General features: G+C 40.9%; 1 protein-coding gene across 1 annotated transcript in view; it reads right to left on the bottom strand.

Annotated features, from left to right (window-relative positions):
• itga4 (integrin alpha 4) overlaps nucleotides 1–18,297 on the bottom strand; it is a 102,055-nt gene that overhangs the window by 4,680 nt on the left and 79,078 nt on the right. Inside the window, exons 22-26 of the mRNA XM_078404032.1 lie at nucleotides 12,435–12,546; nucleotides 8,476–8,583; nucleotides 6,698–6,814; nucleotides 2,622–2,741; nucleotides 1,606–1,698 (exon numbers count right to left, since the gene is read on the bottom strand). Of these exons, the coding sequence (XP_078260158.1) occupies nucleotides 1,606–1,698; nucleotides 2,622–2,741; nucleotides 6,698–6,814; nucleotides 8,476–8,583; nucleotides 12,435–12,546 (550 nt within the window). The remainder of the gene's footprint in view (nucleotides 1–1,605; nucleotides 1,699–2,621; nucleotides 2,742–6,697; nucleotides 6,815–8,475; nucleotides 8,584–12,434; nucleotides 12,547–18,297) is intronic.

Raw genomic sequence — 18,297 nt, 5'->3', positions numbered from 1 at the left:
CAGCAATTAAACAAATGGGATTTTAAAATGTGGGGGTAGAATTTTTGTTTGCAAATAAAAAGCAGTAAATCACATTGAAATGTTTGTTTCACATATGATTAAATAGATTTCCTCATCACGAATGAGATGTAGTGAACAGGAGGGAAATATAAATATACCAGTCACACCAGAGAGTGAAGATGCTGGAATCTTGAGCAAATAAAAACGAATGGCTGGAGGAACGCAGCTGGTCAGGCAGCATCTCTGGAGTGAAATGGACAGACGGTATGTCTTAGGTCTAGAACCTTCTTCAGACAGATGGAGTATGGATTCAACTATTTGCACCCTTTCTCTTCACTTACAGCTCCAGCCTTGGTTTCTATCTCTCTCTTCTCTCCCCCACCTGACTCAACTGCCAATCAACCCATCCTTAACCAAATCCAGCTATCATCCCATTCCACCTCCTCTTCTTTCCTAGCTCCTTTCTAATCTATCAGTTCGAAGGAAGGTCCCGACCTGATATGTCGTCTGTCCATTTCCCTCCACAGATGCTGCCTGACCCACTGAGTTCCTCCAGCATTTTATTTTGCTCATAAGTACATCATAGCTGACCAGCATTGAAAGACAGTGTTGATGCTCCAGCAGTAGAAGAAAATAGCAGATAGGAAGACTGCCAGAAAAGGGTTTTAGAACAGCAGCAGGTGCTAGATGGTCACCTCTCAGAGCTATTCCAAAAAATATCATCTGTTAAGATACTGTAGTTTTCCTGCTGTTATTTTAAAACCATGAAACGTTCTCATTGGTTACTTCAGTGTCTATAATCCTACAGGATATTTAAGATGCAATTTACAACAAAAAATGGTCACATTGGGATTATTTTTTTAATTGTCTTCCACTAAATTAAAGTTAATAATATAATTTGCCATTGTCTTACAATCTGGGCTGCAAGTTGGCTACTAAACTGTGCATTTTCTCTGCAAAAAGGTAGTCATTAATACAATCAAACTGTTTACATTGACTCAGGAATAGGTGGCATTAGCCTACACCCAGGCACAAAACTGGATCTGTGGCCACGTACCCTTAATTTCTTAGAGGTAATGAAAATTAACCTCATATTTCTACCTCTCACTCAGATACCAAGTATTCCAAATTATAGATTTTCCTGAGGCTTTTCAAACTAGCGTCTGTTTCTGGCTCAACCAATATTTAATTAATTATATGCAGAGCACTAAATGGTTGACCTGATTTTTCCTAACACTCCAAGGATGGTGCAGCAGTAGAGTTGCTGCCTTACAGCGCCTGGTTCGATCCTGCCTATAGGTGCTGTCTGTACGGAGTTTGAATGCTCTCCCTCTGACTGCATGGGTTTTCTCCGGGTGCTTCAGCTTCCTCCCCCCTTCCAAAAATATGCAAGTTTGTGGGCATGAACACTGTCTTTCAAAGAAGAAACAATTAGCCAATAAACCTTTTCCTGAGCATGTCCTGGAAAGCTAATATCATTACTCCAAGATGTATCCAGGACAAGTTTAAAAGAGGGAAGAGGTGAAAATTAATCCAGTGTTGTAAGGATATTCAACAATATCTATGTCAACTCTACTGATTTTACAACAATATGTAAATATTTACAGTCATGTTCATTTCTCCAACTTGAACAACGTTGAGCTTTTGTCTTGATGATGCAACAGCTTCAGTAAAAAATCTAGTTGATGCAGCCATATCCTGTTGAAACAAAATGTGAATTTTGTAGAGGTGCTCTCCGGCTTACAATGTTCGACTTTGTGATGGTGCAAATGGCAGCGAGCCGCCACTCGCTTCCGGCCACGTGATTGCGTGTATTACAATGCATTTCGACTTACAATACTTTAGGTTTCCGATGGGTTTCTTGGAACAGAACCCCATCGGATGCTAAGAAGCACCTGTATTCTGTTTAAACATGACAGTAACAGATTTACTGTTTCCGTCCGGTACACAATATCATGCAAATACAGTTTCTGTACAAAATGTATTTTCTGCTGGAACTTAGAACACTGCAGTACACAGAAGGCCCAACTACCCACAATACAATACAATACAATATATCTTTATTGTCATTGTACAGGGGTACAACGAGATTGGGTACAATGTCTATGCCGAATATAACACCAAGAACATCACTTATCGACCTGCACATAACCCATGTTCACCATCCTCTGCATATTCATATGCCTATGCAAAAGTCTTTTAAATACTGCTTCAACTGGCCATGTCAACTTTACCTGGTGGTCTCTCAAATTTAACAAGATAGATTGGCAAAAAAGTGCTAATGCGGACAGGAATTCAAATCCGAGGTGATCTACATAGTCATACAGCAAGAAAGCAAGCCCAACCTGCCCATGCTGACCAAGATACCCCATCCTCACTAGTCCCACTTACCCAAGTTTGGCCCATAACCCCCGAAACCTTTCCTATCCATGTACCTGTAAATTGCCCAAGTGTGTAGGGAGTGGATGGGAAAATTGAATAATAGAAGTGTGAATGGATGGTTGGTGTGGATTTGATGAGCTGAAGGACCTGTTACCATGTTGCATGTTTTAATCGAACACTCATTACAAGGTTCAGTCATAGTTAAAAGATCTAAACCGGCCCATGCAGAATAAACTTACTGTTGCGAGAAGTGCATGGTTGAGTCTCGTGGCAACATGGATGGATGCAACTGTGCCGCCTTCAATGTCTCCAAGCTGGCAAGTGATGTGTAAACAGGAAATTCCATGTCTGAAGCAAGACTGTTTAAAATATATAAACTTAATATGTAAAAGGCCGAAATTCATAAGTTATAGCACATGCCACTGTTATTCAGAGAAAGTTAAAATGAATTGAACTCGTACAGTAGTTTTGAGGAGATCTGACATGTTATACATACAGTAACCCGTAGAACAGTATACCTGACATGATGTTATGGGCCAAAGTCAATTTGTCATCTTATCACAAGGGTTAGAAGCAAGTGATGATAATAAAAAGAATATTAACATAAATTCACTCAATGATGTCATGGTGTAGGTAATGACAAAAAAAAAGGATGAAAACGCCCTGGTATTTAAGAATCTGAACTCAGGATTTATTTTTCTGCTATTAAAATAACGTAATGCCTAACACAAAGGAACTAGATATAAATAAAGTAAGATACCTCATGCTGAAATCTAGAACAATATTATTCTTGCTTTTCTATTTCCTGAACTCAAAACACAAAGTATTGTTTTGTAAAATAAATTTGAAGCAACAAAGACTTCATGCAGTTTGTCAAAGCTTTCTGTGAAAACAAGCTGCGAGGATGATGTGGAGCCTACAATGGGAATATGAATAAAATTGAGCAAATAGTCACGGTGCCGTTCCCTGGTTTTTATAAAAGCTATGCACGAAAGTACAGTGAAGAAACTGAGCTGAATCTTGCTGGTAAATGCCAGCAGCTCTGAGGCTACTTGTCAGCAATTATTTCCATGAAAGCAAATTCAGAGCTTCGGCACCTGCACATTCACATACAAAAGTTCCAGTCAAACTCTAGCCAGTGAATCTAAAAGTACGCTTTGTAATTGGATAACACAAATAAAGCAGGTTGCATTTTAAAAAAAAATTACATATGCAGTAAGTTGTTTAATATTTAAATGATTTGGGTGATTTTTACTTAAAATTAATAAACATAGCACAAAAAGTAAGGAAATTTGTGTTTGGTAGATTATTTCTTTGTTGTAACAATGCTTCTTGGCAATAAGTCTTATACCGTTGGAAAGCCTGTTTATTTCCCTTTTAAATGGTGCCACATTTGTAAGGAACATGCATTTGTGGGATGAGCAGCAGAGCTGAGTATGTGGGTTGCGCCCATGAAAAATCTGCCAAATCTTCTCTGCCAATGCCAAACAGCTTATTCTGCCATTGACTCTTGTTCGGTGTTGTTTGGTGGATTGGATGATTGAAGTCTGAAGAAACAAGACATATTGGCAATTTAACAATTTATTCATTTAATAAACAGGAGCCTCAGTAGCGTGTGGAAGAGCCATACACAGCCACAACAGCCTGGCACCTCCTCCTCATGCCGGTCACCAGCCTGGTCACACACTGTTGTGGGATGGCATCCCATTCTTCAACCAGCATTTGTCGCAAGTCAGCCAACGAGGCACCTGATTGTCAGCACCTGGGGGTACCAAAAGCTCAAAACAAGAGTCAATAGCAACAGCAGAATAAGCTGTTTGGCCTTGGCAGAGAAGATTTGGCACATTTTTCATGGGCGCAACCCATATACTCAGCTCTACTGCTCATCCCACAAATGCATGTTCCTTACAAATGTGGCACCATTTAAAAGGGAAATAAACAGGCTTTCCAAAGGTATAAGATTTATTACCAAGAAGCATTGTTACAACAAAGAAATAATCTACCAAACACAAATTTCCTTACTTTTTGTGCTATGTTTAGTTTTAAGGTGTATTTTATTTGTAACAGTTTTTGAATGCTCTTGCTCTGTGATGTTTGAAAACTGGAAATGATGCTTCCCTGTTTGTGATTTCCTCAGCACAAGGCTTGTTCAGGCCTGGTCATATGACCAAATAATGTTACATAATGCCCTGGCAACAGACAGGGTCTTGCCATTTGGGGCTCTTCTGGTCTCTGATCTGATCCAGGGAAGTGTGGAATGCATGCAGTGGGCGCAAATGTCAAGCACACTTTTTAGACTGATGGAAAACTAGTTTAAAAATTGGTGTTCAAAAGGGATATCAGTCCCTGAAGATAAATTTGGGAAGGTAAAGGTAAGAAGCCAAGGAAAGCACAAGGGCAAGTCAGCCTAGCTACAATGGTGTAAGGCTCTGGTAATGAGCACCGTCAAGGGTTTTGAGGAATGAGAAGGCAAACAAAATCATGAAGATTTATGAAGTAGATGCTTGCTAAAAGATTTTTTTAAAGTGGTGGCAGTCTTGAACTCTGGTCATTTTCATGGTAAAAATTGACGAAAACGAAATATATTGGAAATTGTATATCTGTAATATTCTCTACTTACAAAAATATATACCCAGTCAGTGAGTATTGTCAAAGCTGATACTTAGATGATGGTTTTACCAAAGATAGACACAAAATAATGGAGTAACTCAACGGGTCAGGCAGCATTTCTGGAAAACATGGATAGGTAATGTTTCGGGTTGGGAGTCCGAAGAGGAGTCCTAACCTGAAATGTCACCCATCTACTTTCTCCAGAGATGCTGCCTGACCCGCTGAGCTACTCCAGCCTTTTTTTGTCTATCTCCGAGGCATGTTGTACTGGTGGATACAAAATTAATCAAGGGATAAGGTGATCAGAAAGGAAAGTAGATGAGTTAATCTGGTATGAATTAAATGAATGGAAGTCTCAAGGAGCCATGTGGCCTCTTCACACTCCTTCGTCTTGATTTTTAAAAATCCAGTTTCAATGAACAAGGTGATACCAGAAGATCACATTTAAAACAAGTGTTAAGTGCAAATACCGTCTCACCTCCAACCTCTCTTATTCTTAATGTTTTATTTACCAATCTTTTCCAGAAATCCTTCCAATTACATTTATACCAGCCACTTGCAACACAACTCAAAATTCACAATGGACATCCTATGTAACCTGAAAACGATTAACTCTCCCTCTGTATCCTTCTCATCTCATCTCAATTCTTTGATATCATTGACTCCAACATCTTCCTCCCACCTTTTAAAAAAATAACTACTCTTACTCATATAATTCTGTGTTTTCCTTTCCAGTGGAATGAGCTGCATTGGTATCTCTTTTCACACTGTTATACCTGGTGTCCTCCACAAATTTATCTATGGTTTCTATCCATTTTGCATCTAAAGGCTCCCTCTCAGCGACATCATTTGAAAAATAATTTTAGTGTCCATGTTCTTTGACGTCTCCCAGCTCCACTTCACCATCACCTCTTTTGGCTGATTCACTGTCTTTAAACTGACCACCCATTCAACATCCTGTACCAAATAAACAGACCACTGGAGAGACCAAAGCCAATAACTTTGAATCACAACGTAAATTCTGTTCTTGGAGTACCAAATTTTTCTCCCAGCATCCGACTGTTCAATATTACGGTATCACATCCGATTCCAAGTTGTACTGCCAGTCACATATCTGTAAGATAACTACATCTGCCATCAGAACAACGCCCTTCCCTTTGCTCTATCTATTGTGTTTGAGCTTAACCTGATTGTATTTATGTATGGTATATCTGATCTGTTTGGATAGCATGCAAAACAAAACCTTTCACTGTACCTTGGCACACATGACAATAATAAACCTAAACCCAACTCCACTGCCTTTTCAAATTACTTCATGCTGAAACCCCCACCTGTCATCTCAAGACTCAATTATTTTATCATGGATGGCCATTTTGCTACCTTCCTCCTTCTGTGATTTTCTAATTCAAATCTTAATTGCTTTTATTCTTATTCACATTATCTACTTCAAATGCTCGATATGTAGTGACCAATTTAAATAACTATCCATTAAAAACCCTTGACAAACTTTATTAGAAATACTGTAAAAAATCAAGATGCTGCAGTTAGTGATTATTATTTTATCTTGTGGTTTATATACAGATTATTCTTTCTTCTGTTGGTTTGGTGTTCTTTAGATCAGATTTTAGTTTGCAACCGTTCCAAGAATCCAATATTTCATCATGTAAAGCTTGGCTCAACTTAACTAATTTACATTAATCCTTACCAATTCTTTACTTCCAAACTTGTTGAACAAGTTATATATTTGATGGAGCACTGTTACATCTGGTAGTTCAATGCAGTTTTTCAAATGATTATCAAACCGACATTCTCCATGACTAGACTGCAAAAACAAAAATTAAAAAGCTTAATGAAATGGAAGCACTGTGCTAAATATCTGCATTATTCAATCAAATTGAAGCAATGGGCTGCCACTTATCCGTTGAGTGTCTGGAAATACAAGGCTTTTTCAGTAATATTAGGTGAAATGCTTACTGGTTCAAATGGCTTAAAGTTAAACATTCTTCAGTGGATTTCACTCCATGATCCCCCGAACCCCCCCCCCCCCCCCCCCCCAGCCCAAACTGCCACTACTTCACACTTGCAAGAAAAGATTTATCAAACCATTGCTCTGTCCTGACACTCAGTTGATATGTGGAAGTCAAATTGCTTCAATTTGATTGAATAACTTACCTCAGCAAGAACCTGGACCCACTACAATTTGCATCCTCCACAATAGATCAATGGAGGATGCGATCTCGCTGGTTCTCCACTCTGCACTAGACCACTTGCACAATAAAAACACAGACGTCAAGCTGTTGTCCAAAGACTACAGCTCGGCAATCAACACCATCATCCCCTCCAAACTTGTTACCAAGCTCAGGGAACTGGGTACATCCCTTTGTAACTGGATCCTCAACTTCCTCATCAACAGAACACATTCAGAACCAATTGGCAATAACACTTCCTCCTCGATAAGCATCAACACCGGGACGCCTCAAGGCTGTGTGCTCAGCCTCCTGCTCTACTCACTCTTTACCCATGACTGTGTAGCCAGACACATTTCTAACTCCATCTTTAAATTCACTGACGATGCCATGTTGTTGGACGAATTACGGATAATTATGAGTCAGAGTAGAGAAGAGGGAGATTGATAGTCTGACTGAATGGTGCCTGAATAACAGCCTTGTTTGCAACGTCAGTAAAACCAAGCAACTGATTGTTGACTTTAAAAAAGGAAGGCTGAGCATCCACAAACCTGTCCTCATTGACAGGTCGGTGATGGAGCGAGTCGACGACTTCAAGTTCCTGGGCACAGATATCTCTAAAGATCTATCTTGGTCCCAGTACATTGATGCAATCATAAAGTGAGCCCATCAAAGCCTTTAATGCCTCAGAAGATTGAGGAGATTTGGTATATCGGCAAATACTCTCTTGAATTTCTACAGCTGTATGCAAGGTAGTGCCCATATTGACTTGTTGCATCACAACCTTGGTCAGTAACTTGAACACTCAGGAATTAAGGAGTTTACAAAAACCAGTCCATCACAGGTACCATCCCTACCATTTCACTCCTGCCATCGGAAAGGTGGTTCAAGAGGCTGAAAATTGTAATGTTCAGGTTCAGCAACAGCTTCTTCCCAACAACCATCAGGCTATTGAACATTAGGAATTCCAACTAAACTACCTTGATTGTACTAGGGACTTTGGGCTTTTGTTTTCCACATATTTTTTTAAAAATTGTTTGCTTATCATATATATTATCGTGTTTACAAACCTGTTGTGTTACAAATAGAAATCTTTTTGTTCCGTTTTGGTACATATGGCGATAAAAGACTGAACTCTTGATATTAAATCCCTATACTCCAAGTGGGAAACCACTTTAACTTGATGTTAATTAATGTGTCTTTGCAGTCAATTTAATCAAATCCTATTGGCAATATGTGGTATTGTGAGGTTTTTTTAATAAACCAATTAACACCTAACACTATCCAATTATCCTACCTTTATATGAAGAATTTCAAATAACTTAAAGTCGTTTCCTTCCAATGCATTAGGTTGTGCAATTTTCAGCTCAATATCAGGAGCCATGCCATTCCCCATGTTCATGACCTGAAGTAATTAATATGAACAGGTTAAATGGAGGTACTCTCAAACATGAAATAACAAACTACTCTCTGTGGCATTAAAACACTTCTATGAGAATGACAGCTCAATAAATTATAATACTAAACACTTAAGAAACAAAATAATTCTGCTATAACAGCCAATATGTTTGCAAAAAAACATTCCTAAACACCTTTGAGAACAGAATGGGACTTTGTTTTACCAGTTTTATAGGAGGATAGAAAAATAGGCTAATTCTGGCCCACAGCATTCACTGCCAGCAATACAGCCCATCTTTAACTGCAAAAAGGGATGAATATATAGTTTCAAATGATAAGTTAATTAGGAATTTAAAAGTTCAGTGGAAAAGGATCCAACATTTGTTTTGCCCCCAGTGCAGACTGTGAAGGGAGTGGTATTTAAAAGCAAGAGTGGAATGTGGGTGGACTGCAAATTATGAAAATGATCCAAAGATAGCCTTGTTATTGAAAGTTGTAATTAGAGGTAAGAAACAACCTTAAATATCATAAATGAGAGGATGGCCATACATATACACAGAAAAGTTAATTTGTGGAGAGAGATGTAAGGGGAAGAAACAAAAACAGAATGCAAGAGCTTTTATAAATAGGTGAAAAAGATCAACAAGTGTCGTACATGCTAAGACATGAACATTTATATTGAGGAATAATGCAAAGACAGAAAATTCAACAAATATTTTGTACCTCTTCAAAGAGTACAATACAGAAATACTGCAGGACAATAGCTCCAGAGTAAATGAAGAGCCTAAAGAAGATAAGTCAAGTAAGTAGTATGTGAAGTTATCAAGATTGGAAAGTAGACATCACCAGGATCTAGTGGCCACATTCAAGGATTTAAGGATGTGACAGTGGAGATAATGGGTACACTGGTTATCCTTTCCAAATATTCCATAGATTCTCAAATGCTTCCTACAGAATGGAATGTGGGTAAATGCAACCCCATTGATAAGAAAGGAGAGAGCAAAAGGGCACAATGCACCAGTGAGGCTGACATCAGGAAAATGCTGGAATCTATGATTGAGAAAATGGTCACAGAGCAGATAGAAAATGATTTAGCAAAGTCAACATGGATTTACAAAAGGAAAATCATGTTTGACGATTCAATTGGAATTTTTTCGAACCAAGTAGGCAAGGAAGAACAAGCCGATGCATATTTCGACTATTAGTGCTCTAATATTGTTTAGTAGCCTCTTGTGCGACAGACAAGCATTGAAGATTAGTTAATGGACTGAAATGATAATAGGAATAAGTGGGTCATTTTTGGGTTCAGAAGTTGATATTGATGCTGTTGATTTGGCTGAGGGAAATCAAGTTTTCTGATGGCAGGAAACTGGGTGGTCGTGTGAGCTGTGAGGTAGTGTGAGCTGAGAGGAGGGTGCAGATAGGTGATAAGAGATTAAAAGGTTGAGGACATGACAGATGGAATAAAATAAATTGAGAGGTCCTCCACTTTGGGGGGAAAAAAGAAAAATAGGGCATTTTTTAAATAGCTCGCGATTGAAAGATGTTGGTACTCAGATGCACCAGAGTGTCCTCAAACTCAAAATTAACGTGCAGGTTTTGCAAGGAAAGCAAACTGTTGACTAGTACTGCGAGAGGATTTGAATTCAACATTAGAGATGTCTTACTCCAATTATCCAATGGCCTGGAATATTATGTACAAGTCAGCTTTCCCTATTTGGGGATTTGATGTTAGACAAATCAAGGACGTGGCTTGTTTGGCAGTTGACTGAATGCAAGTAGGGCCTCAGTGCTGGGGATTAGGGCCTGTGAGAAGTGCTGAAGCTGGTTCACTTATCCTGCCATTCGATTTGGAGGATTTTGCAGAGACAGCGTTGGTAGCATTTCCCCGCTGCCATGAGCAACACGCAGCCGATGTTCCAGAGGCATATAGAGGTCAGTGTTTAGTCAACCATGAAATTTGCATTGAAGTCCTGGTCTTCGGTCTTTCTTTCCCTCATATAACCAAAAGCTGTTCTTTAGTGCTAAAGGTGTTGGTGAATCTTATCATTGATTGGTACCTTCACTGAGATGTGGTTTCCCATAAATGAAAAGTGAACCCCATTATCAAGAATATGTCACTGGGCATTTAGTGTTGGAGAGTGTTGTTGCACAGCAGAGGCAGGGTGGTGGAGAGGTTCTATGAAATTGCATGAGCTAGCTGATAATAACTTGGAACTTAGCCTCTACATACAAACAAACACACACAAGTGTTATCTGCATACTGCTCAACCTGGTTGCAGAAACCATTGACGTTAGACTTTAGAGATACAGCACGGAAATAGGTCCACCAAGTCTGCACTGACCAGCGAGCATTGACCTGCATTAACACTATCCAACATTCTAGGGATAATTTTACAACTTACTGAAGCCAAATAACCTACAAACCTGTACGTCTTTGGAGTGTGGAGGAAAACCAATGCACCCGGAGAAAACCAATGCGATCACAGGGAGAATGTACAAACTCCGTACAGATAGCACCCACAGTCAGGTCTCTGCTGCTGTAAGGCAGCAACTCTACCGCTGTGCCACATCCGACTCAGGTTTCCAATGGTCCTGCAGATTAGTTCCAGTGGCAGCAGCTTGAAGAAAGTGCTGCCGGCCAGGGCCTACAACTTGAGCCGCACCAAACGCCCTCCCACCTGACCCTGTTCACTGGTGCAGACCAGTGGGAAGTTGGTTGTAGGCAAGGTACAGCATAGCAGTGAGGTTGTTTGGAAAATATGACCAGGAGCTGTTAAAACCTTTCTCAATGCATGTCCGCGCCAATTTAGCTTTGTCGTGGACTGGCTAGGTGGTGAACAGATTGATTGCCACCACAAAGCAAATGTAAAACCAGCACAAATTTTTGCGTCTTCCGTGGATTTGGTTGTCTTCCACAGCCCTCACACCCACACCCCTCCCTTTCCACCTGACAGTCAAAGCTTTAGTGAGAGCAGGGAAGGCCTCAATGGTGATGGACGCTACTCCCTTCATTTTTCTTGAAGTTGCTGTGCAGTGAAGATTCCATTGACTCTGCCTCCTGCTGGTCGGAATTCAGACTGCTATTTGGAGATTTGTTGAGTAAATTAAAGGCAGAGGTCAACAGATTTTAAAGGAATCAAAGACTAGAATTTGGTGTGGAAAACTGAAAACAAAATCAAAAATTAGTCTTGATCTTGTTATATGGCAGAAGAAGGCTGAAGGACCAAATGGCCGCCATCTGCTGCTGGTTCTTACGTTCTTAATCTTCCAAGAGACCAATGAACTCATGTGAGTGTGCAGGAGGTGTGATGAAGGTTGAATTCACCATGAATGTGATTATGCAGAGCCCGAGGGTGGAAAGCAGAAGTCAAATCGCACCAGGAAGCTCGATGTGATGCATGGGTGGGCAGCTACAATAGTTTTCTATAAGCGGCAGAAAGGATGAAACAAGTTGAACTGCTTGAATAGGGGGAAGTTGCAGAAAGCACTGAAGTTGCTGAAGACAGACCATTTAGGCAATTTAGATTTGAAGACTACATCACCATTGTGACAACATAAATGTGGTAAATCTGAAGGATAAATAGACAAGGAAGTTCATTGGAGAAAGGTGCCTTCGTTTGAATGTGCATTCTGAAACAAAATGCCGGAAGATATTTGGGTTTGACTTCAAAATGTAGACAACTCATTGGGTGACAAAACAAATTTTACCAGCTTTTTATACCATCTCAACAAATTCAAGTAGGTACTCAAATTAGTATAACCAACTATAAAATTTAAACATCCATAAGCTTAGTCCAAAATTCCAAACACAAGCACTACTCAACTACCTCTGTAGTCTGAGGAACAAATACTTACTTGAAATAAATAATTGATGTCCTGGGACGCGCAAGGTGAATCATAGAAACTAAATGTTCTTGCATCATTATCTGTGGTTCCCTTGTACAAAAATGAAGGAGGAAACACTGACCTGTTCCAATGGTAGAGTAGAATATTGCATTAGGAAGTTGAGAAAGTATCAAGTAATTCCTCTTTAAAGTTCATCGAAAGCAAAGAGTGTTTACTAAGTGTTAAACATTTGTTCATATTAACATTCTCTACATACTTCAATAGAGTAAAGCATAACATTTAATCACCATCTCTGATTTAAGTCCATCATTAAGCAAAACAATATAAATACAACATTATATTGAGCAAGGACAGATGTAATGTGTAATAATTCATCTTTAAGTTGGGAAACTGAATTCATTGACACTGTAAAATCATGGGGGGGATTACAGAGGATAAATGCATATCGTCTTTTTCTCAGGGTAGGGAACTTGAGGGCATAAGTTCGAGATGTGGGGAAAGATTTAATAAGAACCTGAGAGGCGACCTTTTCCACACAGAGGGTGGGGGTACATAGAAAGAGCTGCCACAGTAGTTGAAACAGGTACAATAACAACATTTAGAACGTACCACAGTACAGCATAGGAACAGGCTCTTCGGCCCACAAGGTTTGTGCCAAATATAATGCCCCAAGACCAACTCTTATCTGCCTGTACATAATCATATCCCTCCATTCCCTGCATATCCATGTACCTATGTTAAATGTAACCAATTGAATTGCCTCCACCACCAATCCTGGCAGTGGGTTCCAGGCATTCACCATCCTGTGTAAAGTACATGTCCCGCACATCTCCTTTAAGTTTTGCTCCTCTCACCTTAAAACTATGCCCTCTAGTGTTTGACAATTCTATCCTGGGAAAAGGGTTCTAACCCTACTTATGTCTACCCTATTTATGCCTCACATCATTTGATATACTTCTTTCTATCTGGCATTCCAGAAAAAAACAATCCAAATCTATCCAAACTCTCCCTGTGGCTAATATGTCCCCTAACCTAGGCATCATTCTGGTAAACCTCCTCTGCACCCTTTCCAAAGCCTCCACATCTTTCCAGTATTGGAGCAACCAGAAATGCATGCAATAATTCAAATGCTGCCCAACCACACGCCTTAAGCTGCATCATAACTTCCCGACTCTTATATTCAATGTCCCAACCAATGAAGACAAGCATATCACAAGCTTTCTTTACTACTCTATCTAACTGTTTTGTCACTTTCAGGGAGTTATGGACTTGGACCCCAAGATCTGCCTGTTCATCAATGCTGTTAAGGGTCTTGCCGTTATTGTATTCATGTTCCCTTACACTCAATCTCCCAAATCACAACTGTTCACATTTGCTTGATTAAACTCCACCAGCCATTTCTCTGTCCATTTCTGCAGCTGATCTATATACCACTGTATCCTTTGACAGCCTTCCTCACAGTCCCTGACTCCAGCAATGCATCTAGGTTACATGCCAACCAACCAATGCATCTAGGTTACATGCAAGTCGAGCAGCTGCGGCTCGCCTGCAGTCCATTTGTCTTTTATGTTCTTTGTTGTTTTTTGTCTTAATTGTAGTGTTTAGATATGATGTAGTGTCTTTTTGTGGTTGTGTGTTATGTGGGGGGGGGAACTGTAAAATTGTCTCTTCCGAACGGAGACCCGACCTTTTTTCTGGGTGGTGTCTCCGTTCCCGCTGCGGCCTACCATCGGCCAAACACCTGCGGTTGGCGGACTCCTGCTGGGACCACCTGGGCTCTGGTTCGCAGAGCCCGCGGACCGGACTCACCACCAACGGAGCTGGCTGCCTTCGGAGGCTGTAGTGGCGCTGCGGGAGCGGCTGCGACTCGCCTTCGGAGGCTTCTGTGGCCGCAGGCCACGTGGACGTCGGAAGCTCTCAGCCCCCTGGGTGGGGGCCAACTTCGGGAGCTCCGGCAGCGGCAGGGTCTTCGCCTGCCCCAAATCGCAGGGCTTGGGACGGCCCGCCGTGGACCTTTCACCGTCCGGCGTGGCCTGAAATAGGCCGCGGGATTTTCTCTGCCCGGCGGGGGTTTCAATGTCGGGAGCCACGACCGCACTGAAGTGCAGCGGCAGCGTCTTCGCCCGGCCCAGATCGTGGGGCTTGGGTCGGCCCGCTGCGGACTTTTCACCTTGCGGCGCAGCCTGGAACGTGGCAACTTCAACAGCCTGACCGCGGGAGAAGACGGCAGGGGAAGAGAAAAGACATTCTGGCCTTCCATCACGGTGAGGAGGTGACTGGAGGAGACTCACTGTGATGGATGTTTCTTTTTTTTTGTTTTGTGTTGTTTGTGATTGTGTGTGTGAAATTGCTTATTTTTATTGCTCTATTGCTGGGCTGTGGGTGAACTTTCATTTCACTGCACATCTTGTATGTATATGTGACATATAAACTTGACTTGACTATGGAACCCCACTGCTCACAGACCTCCAGCCTGATTATCGTGCTTCCATCACAACCCTCTGTCTTCTATCAGTAAGCCAGTTAGGAATCCATACGACCAAATCACCGTTCATCCTGTGCAAATTAATCTTCTGGATCAAGCCACCATGAGAGACCTTCTCAAATCTTACTAAAATCCATGTAGACAACATCCATCACCCTACGCTCATCGATCACTTTCGTCATTTCTTCAAAAATCTCAATTAAGTTAGCAAGATATGTCCACTATCCAATAATTGGCCACATCTTTTGCTTTTTCTTCTAAGCTGCACCTCATGGGCTATTAGATTTGTTTAACATTTTTACATCTCTACTGTTTCTGGTTCTGATGAAAAGTCATTAAATTGAGATGTTCGCTCCTCCTTTCTCCACTGATGGTCTATTTCCTGCTTGGTATTCTAGCATTTTCTGTTTGCATAAGAGATTCAGACAATAAGAAAATAGGAGCAAGAGTCAGCTTCGTACCCCTCAGAGATGCTCATTATTCACTGTGATCAAGGCTAATCTGCCCCAGGCCTCTATCCTGTGTTGTAGGTTTCCAGCATTTGAACCTTTTCCTCTTTTTGTATTTGTCCATTTTATCACATTTGAGAATTAAGCATTAAAAATGCAAAACATAATTGTTGGCCAATTTTAACTCGGCTTGCACTGGACATCAATCTTTATTTTACTCATCTGTACTTCGGCTTAGGATAATTGTATTATGAGTGAAAAGAAAGTGAAAATATGCAGTATTTTGTCCTATGCTTTTAACTGTTTAAGTAGATTGACAATAATTTTTGTTTGCCAGGCTTTTAACAGTAATGTATGCACTTTTGCTTCCAAAAAAACAAAATCCTTTCTATTGAACACTGATTTAATGTGCTTGTTTTATTTGTGAGTATTGCCATAAAGATTTACATCGCTACCATTTACTTTTACCATATTATTAGAGTCATTATAATAATTCTCATAATGCTCCTAATATATAATCAGTACGAGTACTAATTTTAAAATGGTATGTTGTCAATGGGGTGCTTTGCAGCATGAGTCCAGGTCGGATATTGAGCATAGTATTATAGCCCCATTTTCCAATTTGTGTTCATTAAAATTGCTTCAACAAATGCCAGAAGGAACACAGGTGCAGTGGATGCTGAGCAGCAATTTATTTTTCTTCACTTCAGGCATACACATGGCCCTTTCACTAACACAAGAACAAATCACTGAACTCTGGCAATATATGCAAACTAAAGTTGCCTGGCAGCCGTTCCCCAGTTTTTCTTTCTTTGTCATGAACAATTTGAACAATTTTTGCATGCAATTAGTTGTTTTATTCTGAAAAGGAGATACGAGTAATGGCAGATGTTGGAATCTTGAGCAAAACACAAATTGGTGGGGAAACTGAGTGGGTCAGGTGGCATACGTGGAGGGGATGGACAGACAGCATTTTGGATCTGGACCTTTCTTTGGCCTTTATGTTAAATGATAAAATTATGGTAAAACGGACCTTTCACCATCCGGCGCGGCCTGAAATAGGCCGCGGGATTTTTTTTCACCGCCCAGCGGGGGCTTCAATGTCGGGAGCCCCGACCGCCCCGACGTGGCAACGACAACAGCCTGACCGCGGGACAAGACGGCAGGGAAGAGAAAAAGACATTCTGGCCTTCCATCACAGTGAGGAGGGACTGGAGGAGACTCACTGTGATGGATGTTTCTTTTTGTTTGGTGTTAGTTGTGATTGTATGTGTTATTGCATTTTTATTGATTAATCTTATTGGTCTTATTGTTCAACTGTGGGTAATGTTTCATTTTACTACACATTTATGTGTATGTAACAAATAAACGACTATTGACTATTGACTATTGACTATATTGAATTCACTCCACCAGAACATGATCTAACTTAAGGCTCAACTTAAAACTCAGGTTACAAGGACACACAAATTTTCAATTTCCATCAAGTTTTTTTGCATCATTGGGGAAATTCCTGCCTTTACTCCCATGATCGCCATGAGAACTCCCAATCCTCCAAAAAATATAGAGACAGGGCACAAAACAATGAAAACCATGATATGTTCATTCCTTTTCCTTTTTCTTTTCATCAAATGCCTCTTACTCTTAAAACACAAGCTCTTTTAATTTACAAAGGACAAATGTACCTGTTCTACATCGGAGCTAAAAACAAAGTGCTGGAAGAACTCAGCGCATCAGGCACCATCTGTGGAGGGAATGTTCTGATACCAAAATGTCGTCTATCCATTCAGATGCTGCCTGACCTGCCGAGTTCCTCCAGCACTTTATTTGTTGCTTAAGATTCCCACATTTGCAGACTCTCGTGTCCTCTGTTCTACACCTGCTTTGCCAGATGGGACTATTTACTGAAGCCAGGTTTCCTCACGGATTACTCCTCACTGAGATGCAAGTACATGAATTCTATTCCTAATAAGCTTGCTGCAACCTTCCTCCCACTCCCATCACGTGGTTAGTTGCTCTGCTCGTGTGCCCTCTTGTGCTCATGTTTCATTTCCCCAAACATGGAAACATGGATAATGAGAAGCAAGGCACTTGTCTCTGGGATCAGACTTCTATAACACCAGATCTTAAGTTTATTTTAGTTTAGAGATACAGCATGGAAACAGGCCATTCGGCCCACCAAGTCCACGCCAACCAATGATCACCCATACACTAGTTCTATCCTACACACTAGGGACAATTTGACACATTAGGGACCAGAGAGGAAGCCAATTTACCTAAAAACTTGCTTGTCTCTAGAATAGCACAGCGGTAGAGTTGCTGCTTTACAGCGAATGCAGCGCCGGAGACTCGGGTTCGATCCTGACTACGGGTGCTGTACTGTAAGGAGTTTGTACGTTCTCCCCGTGACCTGCGTGGGTTTTCTCCGAGATCTTCGGTTTCCTCCCACACTCCAAAGACGTACAGGTATGTAGGTTAATTGGCTGGGTAAATGTGTAAAAAAATTGTCCCTAGTGTGTGTAGGATAGTGTTAATAGTGTTAGTGTGCGGGGATCGCTGGGCGGCGCGGACTTGGTGGGCCGAAAAGGCCTGTTTCCGCGCTGTATATATATGATATGATGATATGATAATATAGGAGGAAACCAGAGCACCCAGAGAAAACCCACAGTCACAGGGAGAACGTACAAACTCCATACAGGCAGCACCCGTGGTCCGAATCGAACCCGGTTCTTTGGTGCTGTAAGCCAGCAGCTGTGCCACCCATTTTCTGCATTTTCACCATATCCTTTAAAGCCTCTCTTATCCTGCACCAGCCCAAATGTCTTTTAAATATTGTGATTGTAACCATCTCTGCTTCTTCTGGCATCTTATTCCACACACCAATCTCTCTCTTTGCAGAAAACCTTGCCCCTCTGGTCCCCTTTACGACTTTCCCCTT

This window comes from Rhinoraja longicauda, chromosome 8 (assembly GCF_053455715.1).
Source record: "Rhinoraja longicauda isolate Sanriku21f chromosome 8, sRhiLon1.1, whole genome shotgun sequence".
NCBI classification, from domain to species: domain Eukaryota; kingdom Metazoa; phylum Chordata; class Chondrichthyes; order Rajiformes; family Arhynchobatidae; genus Rhinoraja; species Rhinoraja longicauda.
This window is presented reverse-complemented; position numbering and strand designations above follow the sequence as displayed.